This window comes from Hyperoodon ampullatus (assembly GCF_949752795.1).
Source record: "Hyperoodon ampullatus genome assembly, chromosome: 15".
NCBI lineage: Eukaryota > Metazoa > Chordata > Mammalia > Artiodactyla > Ziphiidae > Hyperoodon > Hyperoodon ampullatus.
In genome coordinates, this window is record NC_136928.1 from 65,601,884 (window position 1) to 65,629,647 (window position 27,764).

The window sequence follows — 27,764 nt, forward strand, 5'->3', positions numbered from 1 at the left end:
GAGTAATCAAGACAGTATGGTACTGGCACAAAAACAGAAATATAGATCAATGGAACAGGAGAGAAAGCCCAGAGATAAACCCACGCACATATGTTCACCTTATTTTTTATAAAGGAGGCAAGAATATACAATGGAGAAAAGACAGCCTGCTTAATAAGTGGTGCTGGGAACACTGGACAGCTACATGTAAAAGAATGAAATTAGAACATTCCCTAACACCGTATAAAAAAAATAAACTGAAAATGGATTAAAGACCTAAATGTGGGCTTCCCTGGTGGTGCAGTGGTTGAGAGTCCGCCTGCCGATGCAGGGGACATGGGTTCATGCCCCAGTCCGGGAAGATCCCACATGCCGCGGAGCGACTAGCCTCGTGAGCCATGGCCGCTGAGCCTGCGTGTCCAGAGCCTGTGCTCTGCAACGGGAGAGGCCACAAGAGTGAGAGGCCCGTGTACCGCAAAAAAAAAAAACAAACCTAAATGTAAGGCCAGACACTATAAAACTCTTAGAGGAAAACCGGCAGAACACTCTTTGACACAGATCACAGCAAGATCTTTTTTGATCCACCTCCTAGAGAAATGGAAATAAAAACAAAATAAACAAATGGGACCTAATGTAACTTAAAAGCTTTTGCACAGCAAAGGAAACCATAAACAAGTTGAAAAGACAACCCTCAGAATGGGAGAAAATATTTGCAAATGAAGCAACTGACAAAGGATTAATCTCCAAAATTTACAAGCAGCTCATGCAGCTCAATATCAAAATAACAAACAACCCAATCCAAAAACGGGCAGAAGACCTAAATAGACATTTCTCCAAAGAAGATATACAGACTGCCAACAAACACATGAAAGGATGCTCAAATCATTAATCATTAGAGAAATGCAAATCAAAACTACCATGAGGTATCACCTCACACCAGTCAGAATGGCCATCATCACAAAATCTACAAACAATAAATGCTGGAGAGGGTGTGGAGAAAAGGGAACCCTCCTGCACTGTTGGTGGGAATGTAAATTGATACAGCCATTATGGAGAATAGTATGGAGGTTCCTTAAGAAACTAAAAATAGAACTACCATACAACCCAGGAATCCCACTACTGGGCATATACCCTGAGAAAACCATAATTCAAAAGGAGTCATGTACCACAGTGTTCATTGCAGCTCTATTTAAAATAGCCAGGACGTGGAAGCAACCTAAGTGTCCATCGACGGATGAATTGATGAGGAAGATGTGGCACATATATACAATGGAATATTACTCGGCCATAAAAAGAAACGAAATTGAGTTATTTGCAGTGAGGTGGTTGGACGTAGAGTCTGTCATACAGAGTGAAGTAAGTCAGAAAGAGAAAAAGAAATACCATATGCTAACGCATATATAAGGAATCTAAAAAAAAACAAAAAAGAACCTAGGGGCAGGACAGGAATAAAGACTCAGATGTAGAGAATGGACTTGAGGACATGGGGAGGGGGATGGGTAAGCTGGTATGATGTGAGAGAGTGGCATGGACATATATACACTACCAAATGTAAAATAGATAGGTAGTGGGAAGCAGCCCCATAGCACAGGGAGATCAGCTTGGTGCTTTGTGACCACCTAGAGGGGTGGGATAGGGAAGGTGGGAGGGAGATGCAAGAGGGAGGAGATATGGGGATATATGTATATGTATAGCTGATTCACTTTGTTATACAGCAGAAACTAACACAACATTGTAAAGTAATTATACTCCAATAAAGATGTTTAAAAAAAAAAGAAAGAAAACTACATTTCGTGCTTCTCTCCTTCCAAAGTGAATTTTGTTACACCGAAGGCACTTTAGTCCCCTAACTCCTCTCTTCCCTACCCCGCCTCAGGCAAATACTTTTATCTCTTCTTCCTCCTTCTCTTTGAATTAAATCAAATGTTTAGTTTTCCTTTGGCTTCTCCTTTCTCTGTCTCATCAAATCAAGTGCTGTTCCATTTTGCTTGAGGATTATCGCAATAAGCTGTTAGGGAAAAGAGGTTTCTCAGCACTTCAGCTTGTTTCCTTCTAGTTATTTGCTTTGTCTTCTATTATCTTTTTTTTTTTTTTGCCGAGTCTCCAGGACACAGAGACACACAGAGTATGTAGAGATTTTTGGCCTTTTCCTTTTTTCCTAAATGAAACCTGTTGGTTAAAAAAAAACAAACACAAAAAAATATATGCCTCCCCCAAAAAGGTTTGTCCTTTTTAACAGGGTCAGAGAGCTAAAATGAAATCTACATAAACATACACACATACACATGGATATATACATGTAAATATATGTATGTATCTATATATATACACACACATATAGAGTATGTATACACATGCACACACACAAATATACATATATTCACTGTATACACACACAAGTATAAATATATAAATATACCATTTCTAGGGAACTTTTTGCCTCTTAACTTGGACCTGAGAGATAGTTTACAGAAATCCACCAAATAGGCAAATGTACTACCACTTTACACTACAACTGAGCTCATAGTGTTAAGATTAATAATACTGTTAAGAAAAATCAACTCCTTCTACATCCCTTTCCTCCCTCAATGAACACACTTGGTTTTTCTAATCATTAGATCTCAAAAACCAATACCATTTCTCTTCAAAGTACTTCTGATGAAGGTGCAGTAAAGCAATACATTTAAGTTCTGGCGGTGGAGGGTAGCAGAGCTAATTCCAAGTATGTGACATCATAGCAGAGTGAGACAGTAAAAGTGCACAGGGCTGGGACTGTAGGAGCTGGGTCCTAACACAGCTCAGTTGCCTGCTGTGGAACCCAGGCATATCCCTTCAACCCCCTGGACTGAACGTCCTCACCTGCCAGGTGAAAAGTTTGGACTAAATAACTTCCAAGGGCTCTAAGTCTGGATTCCTAAGTTATCCCACTTTCAGGCAAGGCATGGCAATGAGGACAACCCCACCTATTCCTTCCTCTAAATTTCAAAACTTTGAACTAAAACCTAAAATCTGGGTTGAGATTTCATGGCGTAGCAGAATTTGAATTTGAAAAATAAACAATAAAGGAACTCTTTCAGTGGTCCCAATTTGGTTTGGCACTTCATAAGACCACGTGAACAGAGGAGACCCTCAAATACTTCCCAGATTGGGGGGACTACCCTAAGCCCCTGTGAGTGATTTCCAGAGGATAACTCATCCATCTGGTTTCCACCTGCTCAGGGTTTAGTCTGTGACTTTAGATATGGGGCAGTCAGATAGATGGGCTTGATGCAGTCTACTGGAGCCCGATCCTTAGAGCTGTGAAAGTGCAAAGAAAGAAAGTGATGTCTGGGGCAACTGGAGACCAAGCCATAGAACATTTGACCAAAAACATCATCATAAAACTCTATTATGGGCAGGCAGATACTGGGTGTTCCACTGGACAGGGTGTCTGAAAACCTTGCTCCTGGTTCCAGATCTACCACTAATCTGCAGCGTGACCTTGGGCAAGTGTTTAACTTCTTTGCTTCTTAGTTTTCTCCCCAGTACAGCAACGGATTAAGCTGTGTGACCACCATGTTTGTTTCTAGCTCTGACATTCTGAAAGTCAGATATGGAATGTAGCATCTTTAAGTATCCTCAGGTAGAGAGACGAACGTAGTAACCCAGAGGAGGCTTTCCAAAAGCATGATTCTGCTATAAGAATCTTAGTTTTTGATGAGAGGACAGTTTGAAAGTCATACAAAGAGAGAAGATTTAAGATTTAAGAGATGACATAGTTGTAGATATAGATATATTATTCACTTCTACACTACTTCCCTTCTTATCATGATGGTTTTTTCCTTTCTCACTTTCTGCAAATGGTCTCTAGAGCAGAAATAGAATAGAGTAGAGTTTTCAAAGCATATTCCATGGTACATGATACACAATAGCAAAAGAGTTCTGTGCCCAAAGGAGTTTGGGAAATTTCATTTTATGTTTTACTCTTGAAGAGTCACAAATCTTAATGGCATATTAAGGTTCTAAGACGTCCTGCAAGGAAAGAACCTGTTTATTTTTGTTTAACTCAGTAATCCTCAAACTTACTTGATCTCAGAGCTTTCTCATACTACCTATAACACCTTGTGGGGCTGGTGTTCTGTGGAACATACTCTGGGGGATGGCACGGCATTATTCCCTGACGCTGCACCTAGTGACATGTGTCTGCACATTGCACTTCTTCTGTCCATATTCCAGCCCAATAAACTTCTGTTGTTCGTTAAGCCCCACATAATATGAATGGCATCATTATCAAGCAGTAGCTTGTAATAATGATTTAATAGTTTAATTGCAATATAGACAATTAGCCAGAGGTGCCAGAACTGTGTGTGATTTATTGATGGAAATCTGTCCATTCATGCATTTGTTTATTTGTGTTCTCATGCAAAGAATATGATTAAGAGCCTTATGGTTCAAGATGGTGGGCTGAGCACACATTTGTCTTCTTCTCTCCTGCAGTCCCACTAAAGCAATAATAAGGGATTCAACAGAGGAATAAATCCTGAATAGCAAACAGAACAGGAAGGGAACCATGAGTGAATTCTAGAGCACAAAGTGGAGATGGAAGCTGTTGATGGAGGAAATAAAGTGACCAAAGCTGAGAAAATGCTCCCTTTAGAGCAGAGGAGGGAGCCCATCTGCTGGGAGGCACCACAAGTACTGATAAGGGATCCTCTGAAGTAAAGATGAGAGTCAGGAGGAAGAATGAGATTCCTCTGTGGTGTGGTTAACCCATGTTGTCTCTGCCGCCTTTTAACCCCATTTTCCCAGATGAAAACATAGCAGGGTGCTTAACCATGAGGAAGAGAAACAGGGGACTCTTCTCTAAAAATTCAAGTGGACTGGGAGAACTAGGGCTGCTAGTGGGCGTGTTCATGCAGAGCGTGAGTAGTCCATGAGGCTGGAGTTGGGGACCAGGCACTGCAGCGTGGCTGGCCCCCCACCAGCCATCAGGCCAATTCCGACATGGAGAGCAAGCACTGACTATGTGCAGAGAAGTTTCTATCTGTGCTCCTAGTTTCTCCTGTTTCTATATGAGGGGCTGATCCAGGACCACCCTACATATGATAGCCCAGAAACATGAAAAAGAAATAGCAGCAAAAAAAATTGACTCCAGAGAAAACAAAGATAAATTAGGTAATAGAAGTTAACTTGAGAGATAAATCTCTTCAGAAAGATTTAAGACTGAGAAGAGGGGAATGAAAATATCAGAGAAATAATAAAACAAATTTACCAGAGATGAAAGAAATGTGTTTTCTGATTGAAAGAGCCCACCAAATGCTACCGCAGAATTTTTATAGAGATCCATTCCTAGATCCATTGTATTGAAATTTCAGCACCTCCGTGTTAAAGAAAGATCCTGAAGGCTTCCAAAGGGGGAAAAAAAAAAGCAGGTTGACTACAAAGAAATTAACAGTAAAACCAGCCTCAGACTTCACCTCAGTCACACAGATGCTAGACAACACTAAAGCTAGGCCTTCAAGTTTCTGAAGCAAAATTTCTGTTCTATAAACTATAGCCAGAAAATCTATTAACCAAGTATGAAAACAAAATAAAAATACTGCAGATATTCAAAGATTCGCCAAGAAGCTTTCCCCTGAGGAAATTTCCTGAGGATGGTGAGACTAATGGAAGAGCTCCAGTGAAAATGAATTCCAGAATAATAGCTGTACTGGAGGCCCAGAAAGCAACTGGTACAAATTAAAAACAGGGTGTCAGCGTCTTCAAGAAGAAGGGAGAGATTTTTCAAGGAATGTGTAGAAGTGCTAGCGATATGGTGCAACAGGCAAATAGAAAATAAAAGAGAAAAGCAATTAGAAATTTCTGAAAAAACAAAGTGCACAAGAGACTCCTGATTCAAATAAATATAAGGCAAATTATAATGTGCCACAATTTTGACAAGTGATGATGTAAGACAGAGAGAGAATGAATATTCATTTACTCTTGATGTTAGAAACATTCTCTGTGGAGTGGGATGCATTACTGGACCTATAAAGACGTTTATAAATATAACCATTGTTCACTGCAGTGAAAAAAATACATATATATAGTTTTCAGTATAAAAGCTCTGTTTATTGATTTTCAACATGTAGCATCAACCTATAAACAAAACACAAGAATTAATCATTCTTACACAACCTTGACAATATAGAGGAAAACATAGCTGCCTTGGGAGGTGGACGTGGAAAAATGCAGAAGAGCAGGAAGACTAATAGCATCATCTTCCAGGGAGGAGAGTCAGGTGATACTGTCTAAAGCTGATGGCACAAGTGATAAATTTGCCATGAAGAGTTGCCATGAAAAGGAAAGTAATAAAAAAGTAAAACAGGATTAAAAAAATAATTAGAAGGGGGATAGTATCATTTTTTTTTTACTGTACCATCAATGTTAAGGAGCCAAAATTGTTGCACCAACAAATAACTCTGTGATCATAATATCTAGAATCATGAAGGCAGCTGCCAAAAGAAATTAGAAATCCTTAAAAATATTTTTGGAATTTGGTGAGAGGAGCAGGATTTGGGGATAGTGTTTTTTTTAAAATTATTATTATGAGCTACTCTGAACTATTTGACCCCTCACCATATGTATAAATTACTTTCATTTTTAAAGTCATTGAGTGCCTGCCATATGGCAAGCATTGTGTTAAATACGAGACATTTAGAGGTGGTACCAGCCTTATAGCATCGGCATCTACAGAAACAAATGATGCTAGGACAGGAGCCCTTCCCAGGGATGCATTCATGTGAATTGGAAGAGAGGAAGCAGGGCAAGGAACCCCAGTTTACAGAATATTTGGCCAATTGATTGAAACTGTTGGCATAGAAGCCTCAGAGAGGTGAATTAGGAGAAGAAGTCTTCAGGAGCTTGGAGATTTGACACGTTTCCTTTAGATTAATAATATTCTAGGCAGGCAGATAGAATTACTGACAATTTGGAGCTCTAAGCGTCTTCAGAGAGACTCTATCCAACCTTTTCATTTTACAAACAAAGGAACCTTGGTAGTGGCAGAGCCAGGGCTCAAATTCAGTCCTTCTGATTCCAAGTTTAGTGATAGATAAAAGGAGCTCCAGACTGAGACACCCCTCAAAGCTGGAAATCAACATTCCTCACATACCTACTAAGGGCCAGGCACTGTACTGGCCACTCCATGCATGTAGTTTAATTTAATCTCCACGACAGCCATATGAGGGAGGCTATACCCATATTAAATCTGAGCAAACTAAGGCTTAAAGAGTTTAAATAATTTGTCTAAAGCCTAGAACTGGATAGAGATAGAGCCTGAATATGAAAGAGTCTGTCTGATCTCAATATTCATGCACCTTGGTTTCTGGCTCATACTTTGAGCCCTGCTGGCTGGGATAAGAGCAACACATCCCTATGCCAGGGACCAGAGATAAAAATAATAACCACTTCATATTTAATCATTGAACACATCAACACAATCCAATAATAAGGAAACCATGATCATGGCACTGTGTAAGCAGGGCTCTTTGATCTGCCTCTCCACCCCTCCTCGGCCCACACTGGGGGAAGGTCTGTGAGATGCCAGGCCATCCTTCTTAGTTAGAAGGGACCCCAGGAGCCTTCCCATAGCCCCAAGCTATTCTGAGCAAACTAAACAGGAAACAGGGAAAGAGGGAGAGGAGAGAAAAATTCTCACTGACTTTAAAAGATTTATACTGACAATATCCCAAGGAGCTTATGAAATGTATTTTTTCCTTTTATTTTATTTTTTGGAGGTAGAGGAAAGCTGCTGATGAAGAGAGAGCTCTCAACTATGGAGTTTCATTGAGAGTGAAAATACTCTAAGCTCAGTCCCTTATTGATAGTCCAGTTGCAAAAAATAAAATTCATATAAACATTATCTCACATATTAGAACTGGAAAAGTAATCCATCTTCCAGTCAACTTTGAGAGTCTCATTATTGAGGTACTGAGTCACAGGAAAGAATTTAAATGTGTTTCCACACCCAGGAGGGAGGTACAGGACGAGCCCCAAAGCCCCAGCAACTTCAGCTTGATTTGCTCCTGCTGGGAACTTGAGTTTCGCAGGGGTGCGTGTGCGTGTGCACGTTCGTGCACACGCACACGTACAAGCACACTTGCATGTAATCTTTCTGAGAAAAAGGGAAGCACCTCCTTTATTTTGCCCACATTCTTTCTTTTTTTTTTTTTTTTGCTTTATAACAAATTTAATCAGTTATACATATACATATGTTCCCATATCCCCTCCCTTTTGCATCTCGCTCTCACCCTCCCTATCCCACCCCTCCAGGCGGTCACAAAGCTCCGAGCTGATCTCCCTGTGCTATGCGGCTGCTTCCCACTAGCTATCTACCTTACGTTTGGTAGTGTATATATGTCCATGCCGCTCTTTCACTTTGTCACAGCTTACCCTTCCCCCTCCCCATATCCTCAAGTCCATTCTCTAGTAGGTCTGTGTCTTTATTCCTGTCTTACCCCTAGGTTCTTCATGACATTTTTTTTCTTAAATTCCATATATATGTGTCAGCATACAGTATTTGTCTTTCTCTTTCTGACTTACTTCACTCTGTATGACAGACTCTAGGTCCATCCACCTCACTACAAATAATTCAATTTCGTTTCTTTTTATGGCTGAGTAATATTCCATTGTATATATGTGCCACATCTTCTTTATCCATTCATCTGTTGATGGACACTTAGGTTGTTTCCATGTCCTGGTTATTGTAAATAGAGCTGCAATGAACATTTTGGTACATGACTCTTTTTGAATTATGGTTTTCTCAGGGTATATGCCCAGTAGTGGGATTGCTGGGTCATATGGTAGTTCTATTTGTAGTTTTTTAAGGAACCTCCATACCGTTCTCCATAGTGGCTGTACCAATTCACATTCCCACCAGCAGTGCAAGAGTGTTCCCTTTTTTCCACACCCTCTCCAGCATTTATTGTTTCTAGATTTTTTGATGATGGCCATTCTGACTGGTGTGAGATGATATCTCATTGTAGTTTTGATTTGCATTTCTCTAATGAGTAAAGATGTTGAGCATCCTTTCATGTGTTTGTTGGCAGTCTGTATATCTTCTGTGGAGAAATGTCTATTTAGGTCTTCTGCCCATTTTTGGATTGGGTTGTTTGTTTTATTGTTATTGAGCTGCATGAGCTGCTTATAAATTTTGGAGATTAATCCTTTGTCAGTTGCTTCATTTGCAAATATTTTCTCCCATTCTGAGGGTTGTCTTTTGGTCTTGTTTATGGTTTCCTTTGCTGTGCAAAAGCTTTTAAGTTTCATTAGGTCCCATGTGTTTATTTTTGTCTTTATTTCCATTTCTCTAGGAGGTGGGTCAAAAAGGATCTTGCTGTGATTTATGTCATAGAGTGTTCTGCCTATGTTTTCCTCTAAGAGTTTGATAGTGTCTGGCCTTACATTTAGGTCTTTAATCCATTTTGAGCTTATTTTTGTGTATGGTGTTAGGGAGTGATCGAATCTCATACTTTTACATGTCCCTGTCCAGTTTTCCCAGCACCACTTATTGAAGAGACTGTCCTTTCTCCACTGTACATTCCTGCCTCCTTTATCAAAGATAAGGTGACCATATGTCCGTGGGTTTATCTCTGGGCTTCCTATCCTGTTCCATTGATCTATCTTTCTGTTTTTGTGCCAGTACCATACTGTCTTGATTACTGTAGCTTTGTAGTATAGTCTGAAGTCAGGGAGCCTGATTCCTCCAGCTCCATTTTTCGTTCTCAAGATTGCTTTGGCTATTCGGGGTCTTTTGTGTTTCCATACAAATTGTGAAATTTTTTGTTCTAGTTCTGTGAAAAATGCCAGTGGTAGTTTGATAGGGATTGCATTGAATCTGTAGATTGCTTTGCGTAGTAGAATCATTTTCACAATGTTGATTCTTCCAATCCAAGAACATGGTACATCTCTCCATCTATTTGTATCATCTTTAATTTCTTTCATCAGTGTCTTATAATTTTCTGCATACAGGTCTTTTGTCTCCTTAGGTAGGTTTATTCCTAGATATTTTATTCTTTTTGTTGCAATGGTAAATGGGAGTGTTTCCTTGATTTCACTTTCAGATTTTTCATCATTAGTATATAGGAATGCCAGAGATTTCTGTGCATTAATTTTGTATCCTGCAACTTTACCAAATTCATTGATTAGCTCTAGTAGTTTTCTGGTAGCATCTTTAGGATTCTCTATGTATAGTATCATGTCATCTGCAAACAGTGACAGCTTTACTTCTTCTTTTCCGATTTGGATTCCTTTTATTTCCTTTTCTTCTCTGATTGCTGTGGCTAAAACTTCCAAAACTATGTTGAATAAGAGTGGTGAGAGTGGGCAACCTTGTCTTGTTCCTGATCTTAGTGGAAATGGTTTCAGTTTTTCACCATTGAGGACAATGCTGGCTGTGGGTTTGTCATATATGGCCTTTATTATGTTGAGGAAAGTTCCCTCTATGCCTACTTTCTGCAGGGTTTTTATCATAAGTGGGTGTTGAATTTTGTCAAAAGCTTTCTCTGCATCTATTGAGATGATCATATGGTTTTTCTCCTTCAATTTGTTAATATGGTGTATCACGTTGATTGATTTGCGTATATTGAAGAATCCTTGCATTCCTGGAATAAACCCCACTTGATCATGGTGTATGATCCTTTTAATGTGCTGTTGGATTCTGTTTGCTAGTATTTTTTTTTTTTTTTTTTTTTTTTTTTGCAGTACGCGGGCCTCTCACTGTTGTGGCCACTCCCGCTGCAGAGCACAGGCTCCGGACGCGCAGGCCCAGCGGCCATGGCTCACGGGCCCAGCCGCTCCGCGGCATGTGGGATCTTCCCAGACCGGGGCACGAACCCGTATCCCCTGCATCGGCAGGCGGACTCTCAACCACTGCGCCACCAGGGAAGCCCTGTTTGCTAGTATTTTGTTGAGGATTTTTGCATCTATGTTCATCAGTGATATTGGCCTGTAGTTTTCTTTCTTTGTGACATCCTTGTCTGGTTTTGGTATCAAGGTGATGGTGGCCTCATAGAATGAGTTTGGGAGTGTGCCTCCCTCTGCTATATTTTGGAAGAGTTTGGGAAGGATAGGTGTTAGCTCTTCTCTAAATGCTTGATAGAATTCGGCTGTGAAGCCATCTGGTCCTGGGCTTTTGTTTGTTGGAAGATTTTTTATCACAGTTTCAATTTCAGTGCTTGTGATTGGTCTGTTCATATTTTCTATTTCTTCCTGATTCAGTCTTGGCAGGTTGTGCATTTCTAAGAATTTTTCCATTTCTTCCAGGTTGTCCATTTTATTGGCATAGAGTTGCTTATAGTAATCTCTCATGATCTTTTGTATTTCTGCAGTGTCAGTTGTTACTTCTCCTTTTTCATTTCTAATTCTATTGATTTGAGTCTTCTCCCTTTTTTTCTTGATGAGTCTGGCTAATGGTTTATCAATTTTGTTTATCTTCTCAAAGAACCAGCTTTTAGTTTTATTGATCTTTGCTATCGTTTCCTTCATTTCTTTCTCATTTATTTCTGATCTGATTTTTATGATTTCTTTCCTTCTGCTAACTTTGGGATGTTTTTGTTCTTCTTTCTCTAATTGCTTTAGGTGCAAGGTTAGGTTGTTTATTCGAGATGTTTCCTGTTTCTTAAGGTGGGATTGTATTGCTATAAACTTCCCTCTTAGAACTGCTTTTGCTGCATCCCATAGGTTTTGGATCGTCGTGTCTCCATTGTCATTTGTTTCTAGGTATTTTTTAATTTCCTCTTTGATTTCTTCAGTGATCACTTCGTTATTAAGTAGTGTATTGTTTAGCCTCCATGTGTTTGTATTTTTTACATCTCTTTTCCTGTAACTGATATCTAGTCTCATAGCATTGTGGTCGGAAAAGATACTTGATACAATTTCAATTTTCTTAAATTTACCAAGGCTTGATTTGTGACCCAAGATATGATCTATCCTGGAGAATGTTCCATGAGCACTTGAGAAAAATGTGTATTCTGTTGTTTTGGGATGGAATGTCCTATAAATATCAATTAAGTCCATCTTGTTTAATGTATCATTTAAAGCTTGTGTTTCCTTCTTTATTTTCATTTTGGATGTTCTGTCCATTGGTGAAAGTGGGGTGTTAAAGTTCCCTACTATGATTGTGTTACTGTCGATTTCTCCTTTTATGGCTGTTAGTATTTGCCTTATGTATTGAGGTGCTCCTATGTTGGGTGCATAAATATTTACAATTGTTATATCTTCTTCTTGGATCGATCCCTTGATCATTATGTAGTGTCCTTCTTTGTCTCTTCTAGTAGTCTTTATTTTAAAGTCTATTTTGTCTGATATGAGAATTGCTACTCCAGCTTTCTTTTGGTTTCCATTTGCAATGAATATCTTTTTCCATCCCCTTACTTTCAGTCTGTATGTGTCTCTAGGTCTGAAGTGGGTCTCTTGTAGACAGCATATATATGGGTCTTGTTTTTGTAACCATTCAGCCAATCTGTGTCTTTTGGTGGGAGCATTTAGTCCATTTACATTTAAGGTAATTATCGATATGTATGTTCCTATTCCCATTTTCTTAATTGTTTTGGGTTCGTTATTGTAGGTCTTTTCCTTCTGCTGTGTTTCTTGCCTAGAGAAGTTCCTTTAGCATTTGTTGTAAAGCTGGTTTGGTGGTGCTGAACTCTCTCAGCTTTTGCTTGTCTGTAAACGTTTTAATTTCTCCATCAAATCTGAATGAGATCCTTGCTGGGTAGAGTAATCTTGGTTGCAGGCTTTTCTCTTTCATCACTTTAATTATGTCCTGCCACTCCCTTCTGGCTTGTAGAGTTTCTGCTGAGAGATCAGCTGTTATCCTGATGGGGATTCCCTTGTGTGTTATTTGTTGTTTTTGCCTTGCTGCTTTTAATATGATTTCTTTGTGTTTAATTTTTGACAGTATGATTAATATGTGTCTTGGTGTATTTCTCCTTGGATTTATTCTGTATGGGACTCTCTGTGCCTCCTGGACTTGATTAAGTATTTCCTTTCCCATATTAGGGAAGTTTTCAACTATAATCTCTTCAAATATTTTCTCAGTCCCTTTCTTTTTCTCTTCTTCTTCTGGAACCCCTATAATGCGAATGTTGGTGCGTTTAATGTTGTCCCAGAGGTCTCTGAGACTGTCCTCTGTTCTTTTCATTCTTTTTTCTTTATTTTGCTCTGCATCAGTTATTTCCACTATTTTATCTTCCACCTCACTTATCCGTTCTTCTGCCTCAGTTATTCTGCTATTGATCCCATCTAGAGTTTTTTTTATTTCATTTATTGTGTTTTTAATCGATGCTTGAGTCATCTTTAGTTCTTCTAGGTCCTTGTTAACTGTTTCTTGCATTTTATCTATTCTATTTCCAAGATTTTGGATCTTGGAAATAGAATCTTGGATCATCTTTACCATCATTATTCTGAATTCTTTTTCAGGTCGACTGCCTATTACCTCTTCATTTGTTAGGTCTGGTGGGTTTTTATCTTGCTCCTTCTCCTGCTGTGTGTTTTTCTGTCTTCTCATTTTGCTTATGTTACTGTGTTTGGGGTCTCCTTTTCGCAGGCTGCAGGTTCGTAGTTCCCGTTGTTTTTGGTGTCTGTCCCCAGTGGCTAAGGTTGGTTTAGTGGGTTGTGTAGGCTTCCTGGTGGAGGGGACTAGTGCCTGTGTTCTGGTGGATGAGGCTGGATCTTGTCTTTCTGGTGGGCAGGTCCACGTCTGGTGGTGTGTTTTGGGGTGTCTGCGGACTTTTTATGATTTTAGGCCACCTCTCTGCTAATGGGTGGCGTTGTGTTCCTGTCTTGCTAGTTGTTTGGCATAGGGTGTCCAGCACTGTAGCTTGCTGGTCGTTGAGTGAAGCTGGGTGCTGGTGTTGAGATGGAGATCTCTGGAAGATTTTCGCCGTTTGATATTATGTGGAGCTGGGAGGTCTCTTGTGGACCAGTGTCCTGAAGTTGGCTCTCCCACCTCAGAGGCACAGCACTGACTCCTGGCTCCTCAATTTGGGATGATTTGTTGTCTATTCATGTATTCCACAGATGCAGGGTACATCAAGTTGATTGTGGAGCTTTAATCCGCTGCTTCTGAGGCTGCTGGGAGAGGTTTCCCTTTCTCTTCTTTGTTCTCACAGCTCCTGGGTCTCAGCTTTGGATTTGGCCCCGCCTCTGCGTGTAGGTCGCCGGAGGGCGTCTGCTCTTCACTCAGACAGGACAGGGTTAAAGGAGCAGCCTCTTCGGGGACTCTGGCTCACTCAGGCGGGGCGGGAGGGAGGGGCACGGAGTGCGGGGCGAGCCTGCAGCGGCAGAGGTCGGCGTGACGTTGCACCAGCCCGAGGCGCGCCGTCCGTTCTCCCAGGGAAGCCGCCCCTGGATCCCGGGACCCCGGCAGTGGCGGGCTGCACAGGCTCCCGGAAGGGCGGTGTGGACAGTGACCTGCGCTCGCACACAGGCTTCTTGGTGGCGGCAGCAGCAGCCCCAGCGTCCCACGCCCGTCTCTGGGGTCCGTGCTTTCAGCCGCGACTCGTGCCCGTCTGTGGAGCCCCTTTAAGCAGCGCTCTTAATCCCCTCTCCTCGCGCACCAGTAAACCAAGAGGGAAGAAAAAGTCTCTTGCCTCTTCGGCAGCTCCAGAGTTTTCCCGGACTCCCTCCCGGCTAGCTGTGGCACATTAGCCCCCTTCAGGCTGAGTTCTCGCCGCCAGCCCCAGTCCTCTCCCTGCGCTCTGACCGAAGCCCGAGCCTCAGCTTCCAGCGCCGCCCGCCTCGGCGGGCGAGCAGACAAGCCTCTCGGGCTGGTGAGTCCCGCTCGGCACCGATCCTCTGTGCGGGAATCTCTCCGCTTTGCCCTACCCAGGTATGTGGGGAGTTTCTTGCCTTTTGGGAGGTCTGGGGTCTTCTGCCAGCGTTCAGTAGGTGTTCTGTAGGAGTTGTTCCACGTGTAGCTGTATTTCTGGTGTATCCGTGGGGAGGAAGGTGATCTCCGCGTCTTACTCTTCCGCCATCTTACCCGGAAGAGTATCCACATTCTTTCTTTTAGTAGCTCAGAAAACTGGTTTCAATCCAACTTTCCACCAATTAAAAATAACAGAGTAGGGTCTCAGACCGAGACACAATTGTTGCTCCCTAATACGTGGCATGTGTGGCTTCATCCTAACCCCAGAATGCACCCCCAATGTGTCTGCAGCAAGACTGTGCCCCCAGAGATGCTTCCAGGGCTCTCACTTGCTCTGAAAAGATATATACTAGCCTAGTGTTAGAAGCCCCGGTAGAGTCCCAAAGTCTGTCCCTAACATAGCACCTTTGCTTACAAAGGTAACATACTAAACACATCACATTTGCATTTAGTCTCGTCCTTGCCTAGTGTGAACTGGTGGTAGAGGATGAGGTTGGGTCAGTTTTGATCCCTCCTGCCCCCCACCATACCAAATTAGTCTTCCGGAAGCACCACCCTGATGATGTCCCTGTCCTGCTCAAAAACCGTTTCTGGCTCCCTGTTATCCACAAAGTAAAGCTGGACATCTTTAGCTGGGAATGAAATGTTCTCTGTGGTCTGGTTCCCACTCACTGCCCTTCCTTATTTCCTAGCCTTCTCGTCACACGTGTCACTCTGCAGCCAAATGCCACTACACATTTTCTACATTTCTGCCTTGACTCCTCTTCCTCTCAACTCTTGCACAGCTGTTTCTGCCAATATCCTTGTTTTTCTCTCCCTTTAAGACCTAGTTCAAAGGTCATCTTCTTTATGAGTCTTCCCAACTGAACCTAATGTCTCTTTCGTGGAGCCTTCCAAAGTGCTTTATCTCTTATGTGTCTTATGACTCTATAACCTCTACTTTTGAGTAAAGTTAGTGCAGACATCTCATCACCCTTATGGGACCTCGCGTTCCTTGAAAGCCAGAACTGTGTCTGGCTCATGTCTGTGTCCCCAGGGCAGAGCCAGTGGTTGGATGTTTGCTCAAAGCAGGCATCCAATAAATGAAATTTGAGGGCAGAAAGGAGTAAGGAAGCCAGTGAACAAATGGATTTGGTGCAGTACCCATCTGCCCGCCTTTCTCCCTTCCCATCTGTCTGGGCTCCTGAGATATACAACTTGCCCGCAAGGCACCCTGGTCATATTTTAGGATAAAGAATACAGTGGGACAATGAGAAAGATACAAGGGAAAGAGCACTGGTTAGGAGTCCAGAGACCTGGAGTCTGGTCGGTCTCTGGACTTTCAAATTAAAACTGGGCAAGTCATTTCCTCATTCTGATCTCCAGTCTGCTTCTCTAGAAAAGCGAGGACATTACATTAGACCATCGTAAAGTCCTTTTTTTTTTCCAGAATTATAACTTTAATATCCACAAATGAGAACTTTATATAAACTCATATAAAGTAGTTAGAATTGGCTGATAGCAGCAAGACTTGACGTGATAGTTGAAACAAGTAGAAAGTTTCTATTTTAGTTTGTAATAAATCATAGAAAAAGACAGTTTCTAGCATGGGCTCAGCAGTTGTACATTGTCAGGCTTTGTAAATGTATTAACTTTTTCCATATAGTCACAAGGTGGTTGCTACATATTAGCTGTCACAACCTCGTTCAAGGCAGCAAGAAGGAAATAGTGGTGGGAGTGACACCATCCCTTCTGTAAAGAAAGGAAACTCTTCCCAAGACACGGCCAGTGGATCTCTGCTTACAAAACTCTTTGTTCAAAGCCAAGTTCACTCTTAACTGAAATGAAGGCTTGAGACATGAACATTTAATCAGACTTATAGTACCCCACCTGGCAAGAAAGAATAATGAATTGGATGAGGAGTGGATAACCAAGAACATCAGCAGCATTGGTGTAGCCTCTTATTTATAAAAACAGTTTCACATCAAAGGATGATCCCTGTGGGGATAGAATTATTTAGAAGCACTTTTCAAAAAGTAACTAAAGGCAACCCCAATCTAAACAGTATCAGAAGCAATAGTTTACCTTATTAGAGACAAATTTTGGAAAGGCCCATAAGTTTAAATGAGTCATATTCCTACCTAAAACACTGAATTTGTTAATATGCATTTGTTTAATTTACTTTGTTTGAATATGTTTATATAACTTCTATGTTTTCAAGGCAAAACTGGGATAGAGGAGGAGGAAAACATTTAAAAGTACATCCAATTCCTTCTGGTCCCATTTCCTATTTTCATCTATTAATAATCCCACATAGCTTTCACTATTTAAAGTCCTTTCTAATTCTGAGTCTTTAATTCTAATTCCTTTCTTTTACCTCTGTGCCTGTGACAAGAATGTCTCCCCCATGGTAAAACAGGATAATAATATAGATTATTTACTGAGGGTTGTAAAGCACTTTTCAAAGGCCCATGGGCCATGCTGAAACTTCCCAGTAATTACAGAGGGTTCAGCTTCCAGTACTGACCCAAGCCACTGATTCAACTCAGAAACAGTCTTGTGCTGACCTCATCCTGATTGTAACTAGAAGTCACATTTATCTACTTCTAGAATATTGCAGCTCTCCAAATTCCTGACACAATATGTGTCCTTGGAAATGCTTTGCTTCTGGTAAGAATCCCCTTCTTTCATCTGCATCATTCTTTATTGTAGGCTGCTAGTTCCTTTGCCTACTCGGTAAATTGGGTTATCTGCAGAAGGAGACTAATTCAAAACGCTGGGGGGTGATTAAAGAAGGCTGAGCACTTGTTAGCTGGTTTTGACAGGAGTTGGGGATCTTGTGGGACTAGGCTTTCACTGCAAAAGGAGCAGCATCTAAAGGTCCAAAACTTCAATGCAGAGTGTAGCAAGTAAAATTAATGCATCAGAAGGAATACTGGGAACAATAAAATGGTGCCATGCTTTTATGCTGACAGTAATCCCCATGAATACAAGGTTCTTTTAGGTCTCTTGGACTGTGCTACTGGAGTTAGGATTGGCTTGCCCCAGAGGGAAACTCTACAGGCATGGCACCAGGAGGGATTTGTAGGGCTGTCTTTGCGGAGACCAGTTGCAAATACATATGATGCATAGACTCAGGAGCTGAAATGAATCTTAAGAGATTATTGACTTCAGCCAACCCTTCCCACCCCATTTTATTAATGAGGAAACTGAAACCAGAGAAAGTTAATGCTTTGCCCAAGATCACTTAGCTAGAAAGCAAAGGAGTGGGAGCCATGATCTTAGCTACATAATAAGTGAACCAAATAAGCCACCCACCTCTCAGAGAAAACCTTGAACTGGTCATAACTATTTGGGAAGCCTAGAGCCAACCCATACATTCCTGGGAAACTCTGAATTGTCCAACAGATGTCAGTTGAGTCCGAAGTTGGCTTGAGTGTGATATGGAGAACTCAGGTCAGCTCTGATTTAAACTGTGACCCATAGCGTGGCCTGAAATACCCCAGAGTGTCCTGGTTTGTGAGGTGTGGAGATAGGCTACATGGATGTTTATAAGAAGGAACTGTTGTCCTGGCTCTACTCTGGGAACGTGTACGGAGGGAGGGACTCTCTTTAGGCTGTCCTCCTCCACCAAGAACATCTTAGCACTTGGTTGAGTTTCTGATTCTCATCACTCTTTGGGGATTAAATAATCTGTCCTAGCCTTCTGCTTCTTATGGGACTTTGTTAATTGTGCCTACTGGCTGGGAAAGAATCTGTGAGTTGTCATCTCTAACTTAGAAGACAGTCGAAATCAAATAATTGATTATTTTATAAGGGTGCTTCCTCTCTACCTAAAACTGGGTAATGTGCTCTCCATGCTTACCTCACATAATCCTCACAACCACTGAAGTAGATGTTTTCATTCCCATTTTACAGATGAGGGACCTGAGTCTCAAGAACATAGAGCTAGTAAGTAGGGGAGCTAAGGTGAGAACCTTGATCTGCCTGATGATAAAGCCCAAGTCCCAGGTCACCATCCTCTTGCCTCAGGCTTTGCTTTTTACAAAGACGACCTAAGAGAGGGGGAAGAGGGCCAGGTGTGTGTAAGGAAGGTGAGAAAGGCCTCCAGCATCGCTGACTCTGACGCCCTTGGTCTCTAAATCCCGCCACAGAGCTTGTGCTGGTCCTCCCTTCTGGACACACTGCAGAGTCACTTTCCCTGTCTCTTGGCAGGCGCCTTCCTCCTCCTCAACACCTCGATGAACTCCAAGCACACCATCTTGAGTCCATGGATGAGGAGCAGCAGCGAGCACTGCAGGCTGGCCGTCTCGGTGCACAGGCACCTGCAGCCCTCTGGGAGGTACGTCGCCCAGCTGCTGCCCCACAATGAGGCTGGAAGAGAGATCCCCTTGGTACCCACTCCAGGAAAGCATGGGTAAGTCCTTCCCCATGTTCAAGATCCATTATGTAAATGTAGATTTGGCTTTTGGCTACAAATTCCCAGAACACCATGGAAATTTGACACATACTTAATTGACATCTATTTAAAACTCACAATCTTCCTTTAATGGGTAGGGTCCAGATTGAGCCATTACTGCTAATATTCCCTGCATGGTGTCTTGGGCACTGATCTGTGGGATCCTCTGGCTGCCCAGGCTGACGGTCCTTCCAGAGGCCAGAGGACCAGCTGGCAGAGTGGACATTAAAGATATTCGTTTCCCAAAGTCTAGATGGAGTCAAGAAGAAAACAGCCAAGGGGAGTGTTAAAAGGCCAATATGAAAGTAATTTATTATGCTGGAAACTGGGTTGTACCAGAAGAAATTTGGCAGGAAAGGAGAGAGCACACAGTTGTGGCTGCCCAGGCAGGTCCTACAGCAGTGTGGGACGCCACAGCAGAATAGGTCAGGGATGCCACACGGCATCAGTTCAGGAGAGGAACATGATTTGTTCTAGAACCTCTAAGGCTTACACAACGTTGAAGTCATACCCAATACCCATGTCAGTGAACTTAAGCCTCCTGGACACACTCAACATGCTTCCTCAGTGACCCATCAGGCCTCTAGAAGTAGTGACACTGGAAAGCAAACCTGAACAAGGGAATCTGTGCCTGCCTTTTTTCTCATTCCATAAGACTTCAGTTTTGAGGGGTCCCTGCTCCGATAATCAACAAGAGTGAGAGATCCTTCTTTGTGGCGTGTTTGCTAGAGAAAGACCTCACATTTTTCCCTCTAAGAAAATATGTTTCAGAAAGGCTCCATGTGAACAATGATACTACCCATCTCCATGGTGTGCTGGGTCAGTGGGGACATCCTGCCCACTGCAATTCCCATAAAGCTATATGGCCTCCTTGTTCATTTCTTGAAAGTCTCCACCCCACTCCCCTGCTACTGGCCCATCTGTATTTATTTGTGTTTCAAAGAACTACAAGCTGCTACAATCCCAGCAGGAATGAAATCTTGGCTTCAAGAAAGGTGTTCTCCTCATACCTAAACTCATGTCTATCTTCTTGCCTCTGAAATGTCTCGTTGGACTGGCTGGGAGGGGCCCAACCACCAATTGTGTCTGTTCACCAGAAACCAGGAATGTCAGGTGTGTGAGCTGCCCACTGTTAGGGATGAGCTGCCTTCTGATGGCCAAGCCTCCCTCCAGTATAGCCTCCTTTTCTTGTGAGAAGCGCCAGATGGCATGGTCTCCCATCCATGGGTGGGGATGGCGGTGGCCTCGGCTGCAGTGCCATCCTGTATGTGTTTGCCCAGCCCCATGAGTTGTTTGTTTTGACTTCTGCTCAACATTCCTGCCCCACCAAGCCTGACAGAGACCAGAGAGTGCTGCCTGGGGCTGCTGGGACTTCAGGCAATCAATCTGTTGAGGTGCTAGGTAGCGGGTAGGGAGACACTGATGTCACAGGTGGACATGGAGTTTGGGGTCTCCCTGAAATGCAGGCTGAATGAGCATGTGTGTGAGAGGACAAGTGCTGCAGGATTTCAGCACTTCCTAAGTAGCAGGGCCTGGTCCCTGTCTAGCATCCTCAGGAAAACGATAGCGCCTCGGTGTGACGAGCCACGGGGGCTTGCTAAGAGCTTTCCCCTCTTTATCTTCCTGTGCTCATAACTACCAACTGAGTTCCCATTAACAAACAGGAAAACTGAGGCAGAGAGAGGAGGTAGGCAGCCTATTTATAGTTGCCTTAACTGGACCCCAGGTCTCCCCTTTCCTCATTCGGGCTGCTTTTGGGAAACCCATAGCCCCTCAGCAGGAATTCAGGGGGTAAAGGATGGGGTTGGGAAAGAGGAAATGGAAGATGAAGGAACCTTGCAAAAAGAGCTGATCTAGATTCTTTGAAGAGCCAGGGAGCATGTGATGGCAGCCTTTCCTCCACATGTGGTGAGAACAAGGAGACCAAGACTGCACGGTGCAGGAGGCTGTGAGCTTCCCCTGAGGCTGCCCTGGCCGCCAGTCTCCGTGTCCACCCTGCTGGCCAATGCATTTTCTTCCCAGCGTGACTCTTCCATCACCAGGATCGGTCTGCCCCCTGGAGGGTGGGAGCTGAGGCAGGAGAAAGGGAGCAGGGGTGCTGGGCAAGCCCATTGACCTGATGGCTTTGCTAGGGCTGCCCCTACATCTTCAGGGGCTTTGCCTCAGGCCAGGCTCCGTGCGTCTTGTGGCGAGATGTTCTCCCCTCTCCCTGGCAGGGCCATCGTGGAGTCTGGTGATGAGCAAGAGTGATTCCAGTTTAAATTAAAGATGCCTGAGCTAGCCTCCCCACTAACAAGATCAGCGTGGTGAGGGCACAAGGGGGCAGCTGAAGGGGCGACCCGTAGACTGCTTTGCTGCGTGGAGGAGCTCTGCTGCCCGGGCCTGGCAAGCTGCAGGTCACAGGCACTTGTCCAGCAACTCAGAGAGCTCTGGCTATTCATGTGGGCTTGGATCTGAGTTGCTCAGCCTCGGTACTATGGACGTCTAGGGCCGGATAATTCTTTTTGTGGGCACTGTACTGAGCATGGTCCTCGGCTTCCCAGGCCTCTACCCACTAGATGCCAGTAGCACCTCCCCTGGTTGTGACAAGAAAAATGTTTCCAGACATTGCCAAATGTTTCCTGGGGAGCAAAATTGCCCCACTGAGACCACTGAAATAAATAAAGCATTTTAGAACAGGGAGGAGCCCTGGGATTTACCCAGTTCAACCATGTCAGTTCACAGGTGTGGGAACTAAGGCCAGGAGCGGTAAGGGACTTGCTCCCTGTCACATGATGAGTGTCAGTGTTGGGAGGCAAGTGTCTTGAGCCCTAGACTCGTGTATGTGCCAGCCACTGTACCAGGTACTGGGTTTCACAGACACATAAGGCCCATCCCTACCCTATAACAATAATACCCTATAACTATAGTAATTGTTATTACTATTACAATAGTAATAACTATTGTTAACACTAATTACACACTTCCTAGATGTGCTAGCCAATCACTGCTGTGCACTATACATGCCTTTTCTTATTTAATACTCAACAACACAATGAAGCAGATACTGTTATTATCTTCCATTTCACAGATGAAGAAATTCAGTGAAGCCAAATAACTTGCCCAGGGTCACTGGCTAGACAGGGAGGAGGGTGTCTGAACCTAACCAGCCTAACTTCAGACTATTTTTACCCGTTGCTGGAAGAGCTCAGTAGTGCAGCAGAAAAATTATTATGCCCTTGAATCAAAGCCCTGAATTTAAGTCCTATTTCACTATTCAATCATCAGTTTAATGAACAATCATTTATTGGGTATTTTGTATTTGTTAGGACCATAAAGGTGATAGGGACACAGAGGCCAGCCTTTGATGGTTTATGAAAGGATATTCCATGAATGAGCTCTATGACCTGAGGCAAATTCCATCCCCACCTAAGCCTTGGTTTCCCCATCTGTAAAATGGGGTTAATGATGCTGGCCCAGCGCACATGGTCACGTGGGGTCATGTGGAGTCATGTGGGGTCATGTGGGGTCAGTGCAATTAAGGATGCGAAGGGCTTTGCACACTCTGAGCAGGATGCAAATGTAAGAGGCCATTACTTAATGCCCTCACCTGCTCTGCTTACAATTGGGGATCACGAAGGATTGAGACTCGTCTGCTCTCTGATTGTGGAGTCAGTGTCAGACTCAAGAATCTGTTGGTTTTGAGGTTCTTGGCAGTTTGCCCCGCTGGAAGCTCATTCCCTTTAATATCAGAGATGACCCCAGCAGCCCAGTGATCAGTGTGGTGAAATCTTGGCGGTGATGAGAGTGATGACTACAGAGGGCTTCCTCTCAGAGCAGAACATGGTGGTTCGGGGACCGCTACTGGGAAAACAACATTCGGCATTTGTAGTGACAAGGAAGGAAGCTGTCACAGCAAAGTCGGCTGGGGAGAGCCTGACTCAGAGGAAAGACAAGTCAGAGGCCACCAAGTCCCCAGGAAACCACTAAGTCGTGAGCACTCGGTGCAGCAGCCTGCGTGGAGGCACGGGAGGCTGGGGGAGGCTGCTGGGGAACCCCAGCAGCTGCCCCCCTCCTCATCGCCTGGAAGGCCACAGCAGTGTGCGTGACATCTAAATGATTCAGAGCGCGAGCGCCTGAGTCTGCCAAGGCGGCCTGGCTCGGCCCGGGGCCTCCCAGGGGACAGCCGACGACGCGTGCCTGGCCTGCTCATCTGCCCGGCCAGAACGGCCACAGAAGCAAGGAAGCAGAGAAATGGGCTGTCAGACAGCCAGCCCCGCTGGCCACAGAATCCAGCAGGCAGAGGACATCTTAACTCTGAATTAGAGGCCACGAAGTTCCATGAATTGAATGAATATAATAATACCTATTTAATATGATGAGTCGTGAAACGGCATGAGGAAGATGGCTCACATTGTGCCCAACTGTGGTAGATACTTAATACATGCTAGATCCTTCTCACTCGTAATTCATTTAACTCCCATGGATGGAGCGCCACCGTGTAATAGGTGCTAGGAATACACAGCCGGAGATGACACAGGCATGGCTTTCAAGGAGCATCCAGTCCAGTAAGGGAGAAGCAAGTAAAAACGTCTGCTTATGCAGATGTTTTTAAATTAGGGCCCAGAAATTTTAAGAGGCTGAGCTAAGATCACTGGCCAGCAAAGCCAGCACAGGCAGCCCAGCTCCTGCTTCTGCCTCCAGCACATCCCTGCCTTTCAGCTGAAAGCTGTTTTAGAAAGAGCAGTCGGCAGTAATTGGCAGTGTGAAATCGGCGCCTTCCTGGACCCAAGAACACAAGCACAAGGGTTGGTGGTGTCTCAGGCTGTAAGAGCAACTCTCCAGGCCTCCTTCCAGGATGTCGTCACGAGTCTTCCTTCCTCTTCACGCACACAGTTTCTCCTGCAGCCTTGGGTGTCTGGGGACTTTATTATGTGTGACCAGAACTACACAGTGTGTGGAGGGAAGAATTGGACACTGAGGGGATAGAAGTTGCCAATATTTTGAATTACTAATTCTTGAAAAGATGTTTTAAACCTAAAGGATTTGGTGATACCCGGGCTCGAGCCAAGATAAGCGGTCAGGGCCTTTCCACAGCACAAACAAGGCTCATTCCAGTGGGTAGCAGAGAAACAAGATTCTTCATGGCATGAAGCTTCACCTTTCTGTGGGAGCTTAACCCCTACACTCAAAGGAGACTTGAGTTCCATCTGTCCCGTTGATTTCCTGATGTGGGAAGCCAGGCCTAGAGGCCTGATGAGGTATGATGAAGGTCAAAGTGCAGGCTCCTGACAAAGCCAGGACTCACACCCATGTTGGACCCCAGAGCCCAGTCCTCCTGTGATCTCGTTTGTCTGTCTCCCAGCTGAATAGTTGCATCAAGAAATTCTCAAATTCTTTGCCCTTAGATTAAAAACTGCAGCCCCCTGCCCAGGTGAAGAAAAACCCGTGTCCATGCTGTGTACCCACACAGCTGCCATGTTTATTTAAACCAGTCAGTTCTGACCAAAGAGCCCAGCTTTAAAACCAGGAACAATCCTAATGGGAGACCTGCCAAAGTAATTTAACCCAAAGCGATATTGATTCGTGGGCATCAGGAAGTGTGCTGTCAGTCGGGGCTCCACCGCTAATTTGCAGTGTGGTAATAGAACAACCACAGCTCTCCCCTGCCTCAGCTTCTTACCTCCTGAAGTGGAGATTCCAGTGCCCCCGCCCCTTCCTCCATCCCGCAACGCCAACACGCCGCCTCAGGTTGCCACTCAGGATGGAAGAGCAGGAAATGCTAGACTCTACGTACGGGCCCACCAGTCTGGCACACAGGACAGTTACCCACTACTGACCCACAGAGACCTTCCACCGCTAATGTACAGAACCCTGGATTTTCCTGTAAACAGACCAGTTGGTCTCAGCAGGCTGAGTGAGGGACAGGCTCAGGGTAGGGCAACATGGAAAGATGACGCAGGGCATTTGCTTCTGAAAAGATGCCTGACTGCCTTTGCCAGGCTGTGCTAGGTTTAACTTCAGTCAGCCCAGGGCACTGTGGCAGGTCCGGCCAGTGTGGGGAAATCAGAGGCCTGTGGCATTCAGCATCGCCAGCCAAAGTTCTCCTCAGATACTGATAACAGGATAAACGCGATCAGGAATAAAAAAAGGTGATCATTTATTGAAATTGATGCCCTTGAGTGGCAGTGTCACAATGCTTTAATTTCAGGCCCAGCTTCTTCTCACTTTCAAGGTCACTCGTAGTGTCAGCTTCTCCCTTTTCCCCTTGGTCTGAATAACACACTAATAAATATACAATAAGGGCTTTAATGTCTGGGTGATTTACACTAAAAAGAGAGAGCCATTCAAAGGCTTTAAAGATGATTTTTAAAAGGCTTAAAACTCACACCTAGGCTTGTCAGGGACATATTTCCTGGACACCCTGTCACGGGAACAGTCGTGCAGCTGGGAGCTCTCCGAGCAGAGGCGGTCGTGAGATTCCAGTCCTAAGTGTGCGGAGAGGTAGGCCCCACACACAGTGTGGGCTTGGGCAAGTCTCTGGGAGCCTCAGATTTCCTATCTGTATAATGGTAATAACCGAACCAACTCATAGGGCGGTTGTGAAGTTAAATTAGATAATGCAGGGTGGGTGTTCCCCTCACCCCCTCCCAGCTGCCCCTCTCAGGGCTCCCGGGCCAGCCTTCCTCCAGGCTGCTCAGGGTTGTAGGGGAGTGGGTGTAAGAAGGGCCAAGGTTAGCAATTTCATGCCCCTCGGAAGGATCTAGGTTGCACCCCAAAATACCAGTCCCACTGACTGTGCCTGGATGTATCGTATTTCTCACCCCTTTGAGTAGTAATATTGAAACAGTGATTAAATGCTGGTCTTCTCTAGCACGTGGACTTTAAGCCATTGAGATGGTAGGTCTCAGGATTTGGGGGTACAAATCAGAACCACACAGTTTTCAAAATCCATACAGCTGAATTCCCTCCCAGTTGATTCTGATTTTATTAGTCTTGGGAAGGGTCATGAGCATATGAATTTTTAGAAAGCGCCACCGGGATTCTGATGTGCATCAAAAATTAAGAATGACGGCTAATACCTCAGTTTGACTTGCTTGATCACATAAGCGGGTAGCTTTCTATAACTATTTACTAAACACGAAGGAGAAAAGTTAAAAAGAAAGCTTGGAGGAGAGAGATGGACTTGTGTGCAGGGTGGAGAGTCATTTCTCTCTCCCTTATGGGTAGACATCCTAGTGACAAGGCTATCCAAGCCTGGCCCGATCCTGCCTACTGTGCAGCCCCCAAGCTGGGGTAGCTGGGTGTATCCCAGATCATGGATGGGACTGGTCTCCACTGGCTGGTCTTCTCAGAACACATCTGTTATTCTTTCTTCAAAAGGACTGTGGCTTTCAAAGCCATGGAGACTGAGAAGATTACATAGTGGACTAGAGAGAGCCTGACCTTTTAGAGTCAGAGGGAGTCTCCATCCCATCTATCCATCCATGCATTTATCCACCCATCCATCGATCCATCCATCCATCCACTATTCACCCACCATCTACCATGCATCTTGTTCTTCAGAATGCCATATATTGTCTCTCATCTAGTTCCCAGGTTAACAGCAGGGCCATGGCACTCTTTTTTGTTCTTAGGAGGTAGACACTATGTTGTCAATATTCACGGTAAATATCTGCACAGTGCATTTTCAGGGTACCAGGTACATCAACATCCATTGACTCATTTCATCTTCACTGCAATCTGTGTCGTATATATTATTATCCTCATTTTACAGATGAGTAAACTGAATCTGAGTGATGAGTAAACTGAATCACTGAAAAGAGGTTCAGTGGTTTTTCCATAGTCATGGGTAACACACAGGGGAACACAGATCTCCTGTGTCTTTTTTAAATCTCATGTTATTTCCCCGAGGAAGCCTTGTAGTTGAACCCTTGTAGCGCACCTGGCTCTGAGGAAATTAAGACCTGTTCTCAACCAGTCAGGAAAAGCTCATCTGATATTTGGTCATCTAGTTCTGGGCCACGCGCCTTGAAGCTAGACTCCTTGGTTTGTACATCTTCTTATTCTTCACAGTGCCTGGCACGGCATCTAGCACGTAGAGGGTGTTCTGTGTTAGGTGAACGGACACCAGATCAGTTTACAATAGTTCTGTGATGCAAGTCTTCTTAAACCTAGGCTCTGAAAATTAAAAGTTCAGTCTGAGATCAGAGAAGAGTCTCCAGTCAGTCAAAAGATAAAAAGTACTTCTCCCCACCCTCTGCCCACACCCAGGGATAGATGTGTGATTCTCCCTGGGGCTCAGGAAGCAGCTGTCAGAGTATACCTCAACTGTGAAGGTTGCCACTAAGTACAAAGGACAATTCCTTTCCTGGCAGGTACAACTTTTACTCACGATTGCTTTCATTGATGGGCGTCAAGAAAAATAAATGAAAAGACCATCGGCTTCTGCCAGTTTTGACCTTCGAGATTTGACAG

General features: G+C 44.0%; 1 protein-coding gene across 1 annotated transcript in view; it reads left to right on the top strand.

Annotated features, from left to right (window-relative positions):
- The window catches only part of ALK (ALK receptor tyrosine kinase), a gene marked incomplete at both ends in the record, with an annotated part of 722,458 nt that overhangs the window by 368,430 nt on the left and 326,264 nt on the right, over nucleotides 1-27,764 (top strand). The window contains one exon of the mRNA XM_079720718.1: nucleotides 19,064-19,265. Within this exon, the coding sequence (XP_079576844.1) occupies nucleotides 19,064-19,265 (202 nt within the window). The remainder of the gene's footprint in view (nucleotides 1-19,063; nucleotides 19,266-27,764) is intronic.